Consider the following 11,307-nt stretch of genomic DNA (forward strand, 5'->3'; position numbering starts at 1 on the left):
TTGAAACACAACAACGAGGAGGCAAAAAGGCCAGAAGAACCGTCGGAGCGGTAGTACCGCTTGACCTCACGGTACTACCGCTAGGGGTAGCGGTACTACTGCTAATGATAGCGGTACTACTGCTTGCGACCGGTACTAAAAAATTACATCCGTGCCTACCACCACTGGACTTGTGACAAGTTTTTGGTCCTGAGCGGAAGTAGCCACGGAAGTAGTCGCGGTAGTACCGCTCCAAGCGGTAGTACCGCTCTGAATTCGATGAAACCAAGTTTGTTGGAAAGCTAGCGACAAGGGCTAACACAATCTTGAAAGAAATATCAATAAGAAGCAAATTAGAAAAGGCCCATAAGAAAATGGTGAGAACCCTTCCTCGGATAAGATCGGTAAAACCTCCAACATCGAAAACATCATAGAAGACGCATGTGAACTCCATTTTCGATGAACAAGACGCTTGTCATCAAGATGACCAGAAGATCTAAGACTCACAAAGAGAACCAAACAAGAACCAAGAAACATGATGCAAGGATGCAATGGTTTGAGCTCTCTACTAACGATACGGTCAAGCTACCAACTTGAGAGCCCCCCTTGATAGTACGGCAAACGATCCTATAACCCGGTCTCCCAACTACCACCATGAGACCGGTAAAATAGAAAACCTATCAAGGGAAAATCTTTGCCTTGCACATGGTCCACTTGATCTAGATGATGATGATCTTGACTCCCTCAAGTTGGAAAACCTTTCTTGATTGCGTTGGCTCGATGAAGACTAGATGATTTCTCCCCCATAGTCCACTATGGGTGAGCCACTCTTCGGCTCATCTTCACAAGTCCATTGTCACCACAATGGGCGGCAAGCTTCAACACCTGATCTCTTCATGATGCATCACTTGAACTTGCACACCGCATCCTAACCCCTCAAAGAACTCTCACGAAGACCATGAGTTAGTACATAGAGCGTAATTGACAATGCTTACCATACCATGGGATCACTTGATCCCTCTCGGTACATCTTCTACGCTTTGTGAGTTGATCAACTTGATTCACTCTTGACTTAGTCTTGATCAACCTTGAATCTTTCCAACTCTCTTCATTTGGATGATGTCTTGAAGGTAAACATGGATGATCACACAATCTTCTTCTTCAAGACATGCTTGCAATAAGCTCAACACTCACATGACCAATCTTTGGATAATTCCTTAATAGCACCTTGGTCAACTCATAAACTCCTTGAAACCAACACATGGACTTCAAGAAAAGCCTATCGACAAAACCTTCAAATATAACTCAAGGCAACCATTAGTCCATAGAGATTGTCATCAATTACCAAAACCAAACATGGGGGCACCGCATGTTCTTTCACAAACTCTTGCCATGGTCCTTCCTATCAATGAATGATACGCAATCTTAGCATATTCGAAAAAACTCTTTAATAGTAGCTCATGGCAATTTTCTTTCTTTTGCAACATGGAAAAAATTCTTTATCGTGGGACCATGGCAATTTAAGTTCTTGGGGGCATGGCAAATACAGTTTGTGGACCATGGCAATTTTCTATACTTTGCAACATGATCAAAAAATACTGTTATAAGGGACCACGACAATTTTAGTGTATGCATCATGGCAAATGAAGTTTATGGAGCATGGCAATTTTATTATTTAGAATTGCAACTCTTTAATTGTAGATGGTCAAACTCTTGCCATGCTCCTTCCTATCAATGCATGATACGCAAGCTTTGGGTATTCGTGAAAGAAAGCTTTTTACTTGTAGATCATGGCAATTTTCTTTCTTTTGTAACATAGAAAAAACTTTCTTTGTTGTGGGACCATGGTAATTTAAGTTCTGGGGGGCATGGCAAATATAGTTTATGGACCATGGCAAATTTCTATACTTGGCAACATCGCGAAAATTACATTTATAGGGGACCATGGCAATTTTAGTGTATGCATCATGGCAAATGTAGTTTATGCAGCATGGCAATTTTATTATATGGGCCACGGCAAATTTCTTCCATTTTCCACATGCCAAATTTCTTTTATAGGGACCATGGCAATTTTGGTGTATGCATCATGAAAATTTTAGTTTACGGAGCATGGCAATTTTATTATATGGGCCATGGAAAATTTTCTTCCATTTTTGCACATGGCAAATTTCTTTTATAGGGACCATATAAATTTTAGTGTATGCATCATGGAAATTATAGCGTATAGATCATGCCATTTTTAGTCTATGGATCGTGATTTATAGAAAATTTCCAACAAAGTTGCCATGGCCCATGAAAAAACTATTTATTGCTCATGTTTTATCGTGTAATACCATGGCAATGTTTATTGGACCATGGCAAATTAAGTTGTTCGAGCATGGCAAATATAGTTTACTGATCATGGTAGTTTTATTTTCTTTTTGCAACATGGTAAACAATACTTCTATTTTTGGACCATGGCAATTTACTTTCAGTTGTTAGAGATAGTTTTTTGCCATGTCAAATTGAGTTTTCATGTAAACATAAATTTGAAGCATGAAATTCTGAATAGGTCCATGACAATTTTGATCATTTTTTGTGCTATTTCACATACACGACAATTTTATTACACAAAAGATGGCAATTTTGATTAAAAAAAACACCATCACAATTTTGAATATGCATTTTTCCATGGCATTTTTTATCAACATTTTTCTATTATTTCAGATACATGGCAAATTTCTTATATAAAAGCATGGCTATTTCGGCGTGGGGCTCTCTCAGACCGAACGTCAGGCAGATATCAGTGTCCTTTATTTATCTTCTCTCCAGTACCAACACGCAAAGTATGACTACGCTTAATAGTTCCAACTCATGTAATGCTCTGCCATGTATACGAGGATTTCTTATTTAGGTTGGCCTTAAGTAAATCACGCTCAGGTATGTATTTATCTCTTAGAATAGTAGCATAATGGGAATCAGGATTATCAATCAACCGCAATGCCTGCTTAGCAAGGAGGGCAAGATTAAGACAATGGATGTCACTTGGTAGTTGAGAAGGGATGCACCCTTCCTCTTAGTTTCTGGATCACGGTTGGGAATGGGAGAAATGCAGATGGTAGTTGGGAACCTGGGATGCCATGCCCCCGTCCTCTTTCTCGGTCATGACTGTTTTTACTCCTTTCAATCCTTGAAAAGTCAAAGCACGGATCCTCGGAAGAATGAAGGCACTCTCGTGGTTGAAATGTCAGAGCCCTTTTCCCCTTTGCATGAACGCAAGGTTGGTCCGTACGCGTGGGCCTGTGGTCGAGTGCACCTTTATCATTAGGACAGTTTTTCTGGTTGAGAAAAAAGAGTTTAGCATGTGCCTGTGTAGAAAGCTAATCCGTGGTAGTAGATCGAACGTTGGATACAGACGAGACTGCTGTTTCCAGTCCTAACCGTAACCAAGCAGAAAACCCACGGAAAAGCTAGCGGTACACTGAGTCACTGACTGCAGCAGATCATCAGGTGACGTCGACGTTTCCTTTCCGGATAGCGTCCTGCTTACGATCTGTTTTGAAACGAAAATGCTAGCAATACCAAGTTTGGGCTCTTTGATTCCGCGGCGATCCTACTCGGTTTCAGAACATGCAGATTTGTGTGGCCACCTGAATTTGACTTGCTTGCGACGTGCTTCGTCAGAATGCCGCAACCACCAGAATTCAGAAAGAAGGCACGGGGTGACGTGCCCAGGAGAATGCTTCGTCGGAGAGAGTCTTGAACTATGGAACGAGGCAAATGCATGCAATCTACCGTGGTCCGTCGCCAAAGGAGAAACGGCTTTGACCCCCGCCGGCCGCCGCCAAGAGAACGAGTAATTACGCCAGCTACCTCAAGAACACGACACGCGCTGCGTGCGCGGCGCGCATTCTTCTCCTTCTTCTTCTTCTTCTTCTTCCACATGCGGCTCTGCCCGTCACCTTCCTCAACTCCTGATCTCGAGCGCGCACGCCAACGCCCCTCGACCATGAAACCCCACAAGAGCAGCCCCTTCTCGCGGAAGGTCTCCGTCGCCGTTGCCACGCCGACCCTCCTCCTGCTGGCCCTCGCCGTCGTCTCGCTCTACGACTTCAACTTCGCCGAAAGGTACCAGTACATACGCCGCGCCTCCTCTTCATCCTTTGCGTCCCCTGCCACCACCCCCTCGTCTCCCACGGTTCCGGCGACAGTACCATCGTCAACTTCGCCGGCGTCTCCGGCCAACTCCTCCTCGTCTTCGGCGTCCCTGGTCAACTACTCCTCGTCGGCGTCTCCGGCCACGGCCCTCGAAGCATGCGATCTTACGCGGGGCCAATGGGTGCCGGACGACGAGCCATCGTACTACACCAACCTGACGTGCCCGTTCATCGACGACCTCCAGAACTGCATGAAGTTCGGCAAGCCGGGCCTGGACCTCATGCGCTGGCGGTGGAAGCCTGACGGCTGCGACCTCCCCCGCTTCGACGCCGGGCGGTTCTTGGAGGCCATGAGGGGCAGGTCCATGGCCTTCGTCGGGGACTCGCTCGCCAGGAACCACGTCAAGTCTCTGCTTTGCATCCTGTCGCAGGTGCGTACACGGCACATCTCATGTTGCCTCGGTTGGACAACAACCCATTACCCTTGGCAACTCGAGGGCACGGGATGACGGGAATAGCATGTCCGCGACTCATGCATGGCACGCCGATCGTCCACTTCTATCCGATAGCTGCTGATGCAAGGCGTATGAACATGTTGCAGGTGGCAGAGCCGGTGGAGCTGGTCACCGCGACGGAGACGGACGTGACGAGGAGGGCCGTCCGGCGAGACTTCCACTACGGCAGCCACGGCTTCAACGTCTCGCTCTTCTGGTCGCCCTTCCTGGTCAAGGCCAACCTCTCGAACGCGGCGCTCGGCCTGGGCCTGTGGGACGTGCACCTCGACACCGCGGACGCCCGGTGGGCGGCGCACATCGCCGACTTCGACTACATCGTCCTGTCCGGCACCAACTGGTTCTTCCGCCCCTCGGTGTACTACGCGGGCGGCCGGGCCGTCGGGCGCAACGGCGGCGCCAGCGGCATCCACAACGCGACGGAGACGCCCGTCTCCGGCGCGGTGCGCGCCGCGTTCCGCACGGCGCTCGGCGCCATCATGGCCCGCGAGGGGTTCCGGGGCAAGGCCGTGGTCCGGACGGTCACGCCCGCGCACTTCGAGAACGGGGAGTGGAACACCGGCGGCGACTGCGTGCGCACGCGGCCGCTCCGCCGCGGCGAGCGCGCCCGCGACGCCGTCGTGGCCGAGTTCCGCGCCGCGCAGGTGGGAAACGGAAACCATGCATGCAGCCCCATACGCATGCCCCCTCTCTTTCTCGACGCGGCAACAAGAAAATTGGTTGCAAACGCGGAGACGTGACGCGGTCTGCTGATGGTTTGCCTTTGGGGTGTGCGTGCGCAGGTTGACGCGCTGAGAGAGACGGAGGCGGCGACGCAGCGGAACCGGAGCGGCGCGGAGCTGCGGCTGCTGGACATCACGGAGGCGATGGAGCTGCGGCCGGACGGGCACCCGAGCCGGTACGGGCACCCGCCGGGAGGGAGCGTGGAGGGGAGCTTCGTGGTGGACTGCCTGCACTGGTGCTTGCCAGGGCCGATCGACCTGTGGAGCGAGCTGCTGTTCCACATGCTGGCGGCTCATCCACAGCCTGCTGACATTGAGTGAGTGGTGCAAATGCATCGAAGCCAGACTTTGTGTAAATTGATCTTCTTTTTTTGCCGCATTAATTCCGAGCAAAGTGAATCCACGGTTCGGTTGCCAACCATACCGTCGTCTGTCTTTCTGTCTGTGTGTCTGTGTGTGTCTGTACTAGCAGGGTTTCTCCTTCCCCTATCTCCACTCTCCTCTCGCGGCGCTCCCGTGGGCGCCCCGAGGGGAACCCATCCCGGCCGCCGCCTCTCTCCTCCCTCCTCTGCCCACCTCCCTCGCCGCCGCCCGGTGGCGCCGCCGGGCGAAGCCAGGCCGGCCGGGGCAGCGGCGGGGCCTTCCTTTCCCCTCCGCTCATGGTCATGGCCGGCGCGGGACGGCTTCCCGAGCGGGGGCGCTAGCCTATGGCGGGGGCTAGCGGCGTGGCGGCGCTCCGTCGGGGTGGCCTGCCTTGGCGGCGACCTGGTGGGCGGCTGCGGCGTGGCGGCTGCGGCGGGTCAGATCGGGCGGTGGCGGGCCGGCACGCCTCCGGCTAGATCCGCGCGGATTTGGTCCCTGGCGGTAGCGGGCGTCGCGGGGTGGCGGCGCAGGTCCTCGTGGGCTCTGCATAGAGGTGGATTGCAGCGGCGTGGCTGCAACCACGTGGTCGGCCGGTCTGCGCGCAGCGGCGGCGGGACTGCTCCGGCGCCTGCTCCGGCGGCTTTCTCGGACGGCGACCCGTGTACGAGAGATAGGTCTTCGATCAGATCTGGATGAAAATCTGCTATTGGCTATTGCCTAGGCCGGCGATGGCGACGCTGTCTGCATCGTTCCCTTCCTGAAGGCATCGTCGTGGAGATTCAAGGCCACTCTCTGCTACCTCCGGGGGAAACTCTAGATCAGTAGATCGGATGACGGCGGCTCTTTGGTGTCGTTTCCCCCCTGGGGGCGTCATTCTTGGAGGTGCACACGGCTCGAGGGACTAGAGGACGGCGACTTTGGTGGAGCGGTGCTTCATCTTTCACATTGGTGGTGGCGGATCTCCGCGGCATGGTGCTGTGGAGACTCGGCGTCTGATGCGCGGAGATGGACTCGTGCAGGAGGAGGAAGCTGTCTGGCGTCATAATGACGTCGATGGCAGAGTGGCCAGACAAGGTAGAAGCCTCAATATGATCTGAAGACGGACCTGTGGAAGATGGCGGCGACGACACACGAGTGCGTCTGACCGGATTGTGCCCCAGACCCGGTATGTGGCTCGGCTGGGGCTTCCGAATGAGTTTCGGCTTCCGGCTTTTGATGTTAGGTTTAGGTGAGTGATTTGGGTAGTGGCCCAGCTAGCACCCCTAATCATTTTGAATAGGAGTAGCGGCATATGTTGCCAAGATGGTGGATTCAAACACATTGTTGTAACACTTTGTATGGTCCTCGAGAATAATCAATAAAGTGGCCGTATGCATCTCCCAGATGCTGAGGATGGGGGTCATCCTCCTTTTCTAAAAAAAAAACTAGCAGGGTTTCTGTGCAAGGCACGCTCTGAGCTCCAACGTTCAAAGGCAACACGCAAACTCTTCCATTCCAAGCAAAGACAACATGTCGCGCGCTGACAATGCTGACTGCTGCCTCCTAGAAGGCGAACATGTCCATTAATGTAAGACATTTCCCTTTTTAATTTAATCAGTCAAAATGTCTTACATTAGTGAAGGTACTAGTACTTGGCAAACGGTGGTATTATGGGATGGTATTATGAACAATCAAATAAAGATGTTTTTTTTCTTTGGTAAATGACACTTTATTAACCTAAATTGTAGCATCAAGTGGATACAAAATACATTGAGCAACACCCGATCTTTGTACAGTTAGGATGCACACACCGCACGGGAACAAGCTCAATGAAAATAAATGGTTCAGTGGAAGCGTGTGCACTCTACAAGGACGCGTTGCGGGCTCAACCGCCAAGAGATTACATGCGTTATGACGAGGCTGTTTGTTACTACGAGGCTGCTTTCAGGAATTTAGGGCCCCCGAATCAAAAAGTAGGTTCTTAATTTTTTTTAATCATATAACCAAAGAACTATTGCAACTAAAGCATACTCACATATAAAATAGAGGATTGAAAATGGACATCGCAGTAGAGATCCAATCAACCAGATGCTTCTAAGTTTTATCCCAATAACAGCCCTTTAGAACATATGGCCCAGTTTACGAGCTAAATTTAGATCGGATGGCTAGCAATGTCTCGACCATGAGATCTGACCGCCGAAATGACTAAGGGCATGAGAGGGTTGGGTTTAGGTATAGTTTGGATGTTCTAAATAACTTTACATATGTGTTATTTTGCACAATATTTATAAATATATACAAACTGGATGCTAAAAAGGGAAAATGTGGAGGTGATATTAGGAGAGATCCAACCCCCCCCCCCCCCTCATGTAGGGGGAGATGGACTATTCCTTGATTACTAAAAAATATTGTGAAAACATGAGGTGTTTTTTTGCTCAACTCCCCCGAGACCACAAAATTACCGGGGAAAGGGTTTTTGATGGTGTGACATGTGGTGGAGGTGATATTAGGAGAGATCCAACTCCCCCCTCGTGTAGGGGGGGATGGACTATTCCTTGATTACTAAAATATATTGTGAAAACATGAGGTGTTTTTTTGCTCAACTCCCCCGAGACCACAAAATTACCGGGGAAAGAGAATTGGATATGCTCTTAAAGTGGTGTTATATATCACGTTGATGCTTGAAAGTGTCATTCTGCACTTAGGATGCACCCGGGCGAACAGTAAATTCCGAAATAACAACAACAACACAACCTCTCAATCCCAAACAAGTTAGGGTGGAGTAGAGTCAAAACCTATGAAATATCGAAACCAAGTCATGGTTCTCGCACATAGATAGATAACTTCCACGCACCCCTGTCGATGGCTATATATTTGTTGATATTCTAGTCCTTCAGATCTTTCTTTACGTACTCTTCTCATGTCAAGTTTGGTCTACCCAAACTTCTCTTGACATTATCAGCACGTCTTAACCGTTTGCTATACACTGATGCTTCTGGAAGCCTGCCTATATATGCTCAAACCATCTGAGGAAATGTTGGGCAAGATTCTTTTCAATCGGTGCCACCCAACTCTATGACGTATATCATCATTTCAGAATCGATCCTTTCTTATGTGGCTACATATCCATCTCAACAGGCGCATCTTTGCTACACCTAACAGTTGGACATGTCGCCTTTTAGTTGGCCAACATTCAGCTCCATGCAACATTGCATGTAAAATTCTATAGAGCCTACCTTTTGGCTTTTCTGGCACTTTTTATCACAGAGAACACTAGAAGCATGGCGCAACTTCATCAATCCATCTTTGATTCGATGGCTCACATTTTCATCGATATCACCATTGACTCAAATATCTAAAAATATCCTCCTAAGGCACCACCTACCCATCAAGACAAACTTTCTCATACTCTCGTGCCTTGTAGTAACGAAAGTGCACCTCATGTACAACATAGGCTAACTCTACCTATGTTGTCTCAACATAGCCAACCCAAGCGCAAATAAAGAAAAGGGTTGTGATAAACTTGGTGAGCCAACGTCAAAACTCATCCACTCTTATGAAGATAAAACCCAAAAAGAACAGTAAATTTAAAAAATTGAAAGAAAAATACAAAATGAATTGTGTTAAGCAAACATTCTTGACTTTTCCCCCTACATATAAATTTTCGTGAAGAGATTGCACTCGTGATGCTTTGGGTAAAAAAAAATGAGACCCCAAATGCTTCAGAAATGAGCCATTTTACAATATCAATTTGATTTTCTATATCATGAGCACATTGAATGCTTTTTCTTCGCTAAATACTGCACGAGAATAAACATTCAAACATTTGTGTTGTGTATATTTTTAGATTATTTTACTATTACTTTGGATTTTTTTGTTCGGGATGCGTGTGCACCAGGAGCAGAAACTCCAAATACCTTGGTCCTTGGTGCTTGGGATCACTGACCTCGCATGTATTGTCAGTCTCTGAGGGGAACATCTATTTTGCAATTTGCACTGTGGATGTGACTTGTGAGTCGGAGCTGGGTTGGGCTGGGTTTGGTTTCATCGGCAGCTGACGACGCCACGATGGAGTGTGGTAGTGACAAAGAAGCTGATCAACCCACCTCCACGACCGCACCAACAGCGATCACCTCTTGTGTTGCTGGCTCGTTGGTCGGGCACACCAATTCCTCTCCGACTGTGGGGTCCTTTCCAACTTTGGCAAGTGCAACCATACTGGTAAATGGCAATCTTTCTTCAGTTGTCCCTTTTTTGTGTGATAATTGGATACACTCCATTGTTATGCCAATTGTCGAATTGCCTTCAAATTTGTAATTAAGGCAAGAGCACTAGAGATCCAAAAACTTGCAATGAATGTCATGATCTAGTTCACAAACTTATAAAAGGTAATCAAACCATCCTTAAACTTGCACTGCATGGGATGATTTAGTCCAGAGCCAATCATGAGTGAATCAATGGTGCCTTGCTGGCCGCATCATGGCAAAGTAGCTCGCCCCAGCATTTTTGCAAAAAACCATTTGACCTTTCGTGCGGTTCAATCCAGCTTATGTTTAGGCGTGCACGGTACAATCACGCGCGGGGTAAAACCCCCTTTGTCCTCCAAATCTCCTCCTCTTGCTTTGTCTTCTTCCTAACACTTGTTGTTTGGGCTACGTTACGGTAGCTACATGAGGCCGGCCACAAGCCTAATCAATTGGCTCGATAAACAAACGTCAATACTAGTTCGCAAAGAAACAAAGATATGTAAATTGTTTGCATGTGCATGTCTTTAAAAAAGACGCCTTTTTATTTCAGTTTATGATTATTATTTTCTATTTTTTTGTATTTTATTCATTTGCAACTGGGAAAAATAGAAAAATATAAGTTCAAGCCAGAACACGCAGCAAAAAAAGTAGATAATACAAAAGAAACCCTCTAGTTACACACATATTGCCGCGCTAGCAGTTGCGCGTGGAGTGCTCGTGTATAGTTAGTTGCATATCTAGTGATGGACATGTAACTGGCAGTTACATATCTGCCCTCTGATGCATATTTTCCATGCTGTTGTGCACGGCAAACTCATGGATGCGTATGTCGTCCTTGCGGGGGTCTGATCGTGTCACTTCCAGCATCGAAGCAAGGCCGGTGCCAAATGTTGTGCCAGCACGGTCGTCGATGTGTACGTCGTCCTTGCGAAGGTGTGCCCGACGAAGGAGAGCTTCAGAGCTCAAGTACGTGTGCGCATCGAATAAATAAATTTACCGGTGCTGGGAGCTACCGGTGAGTGCCCACCAATCAAATGCAGCCAGCTAACTTTGTGTGGGTCAAGTATCCAACGTATTGCATTGCTTTCTCATTTTACCAACTTTGTATTTCTTGAACCTGGGCCCCATGCACAGACAAAACAACCCTGACGCACGCAGCTTTTTTCTGTGCACAATACGGAACAGGGCAACTCATCTCTTGTCTGTACCTATAAAAACCATCAGTATTAATTTCCTTTCAATATTTTAGATGGTTGATATCTTTAAAAGCAAAAAACTATTTTTTTATTTTTTTATATATTTGAACTCATGATGCCAAGATCTATAGAACAAGTATAATTTTGGATAGTTTTCAAACATGTTCAAATTA

General features: G+C 48.0%; 1 protein-coding gene across 1 annotated transcript; it reads left to right on the forward strand.

Annotated features, from left to right (window-relative positions):
• The first annotated feature begins 3,748 nt into the window (after positions 1-3,748).
• Positions 3,749-5,780, forward strand: LOC123133993 (protein trichome birefringence-like 19). The gene is made up of 3 exons (XM_044553365.1): positions 3,749-4,546; positions 4,717-5,271; positions 5,410-5,780. The coding sequence occupies exons 1-3, from the start codon at positions 3,902-3,904 to the stop codon at positions 5,668-5,670; spliced, it is 1,461 nt and encodes a 486-aa protein (XP_044409300.1). The 5' UTR covers positions 3,749-3,901; the 3' UTR covers positions 5,671-5,780.
• Positions 5,781-11,307: the final 5,527 nt, after the last annotated feature.

The sequence above is a fragment of the Triticum aestivum genome, chromosome 6B (genome assembly GCF_018294505.1).
Source record: "Triticum aestivum cultivar Chinese Spring chromosome 6B, IWGSC CS RefSeq v2.1, whole genome shotgun sequence".
NCBI classification, from domain to species: Eukaryota; Viridiplantae; Streptophyta; class Magnoliopsida; order Poales; family Poaceae; genus Triticum; species Triticum aestivum.

Coding starts and splice junctions, on each gene's coding strand:
- LOC123133993 (XM_044553365.1), top strand. CDS start 3,902: ATGCGGCTCTGCCCGTCACCTTCCTCAACTCCTGATCTCGAGCGCGCA. Junction 4,547..4,716: donor TGCTTTGCATCCTGTCGCAG/GTGCGTACACGG, acceptor AACATGTTGCAG/GTGGCAGAGCCGGTGGAGCT. Junction 5,272..5,409: donor CCGAGTTCCGCGCCGCGCAG/GTGGGAAACGGA, acceptor GTGCGTGCGCAG/GTTGACGCGCTGAGAGAGAC.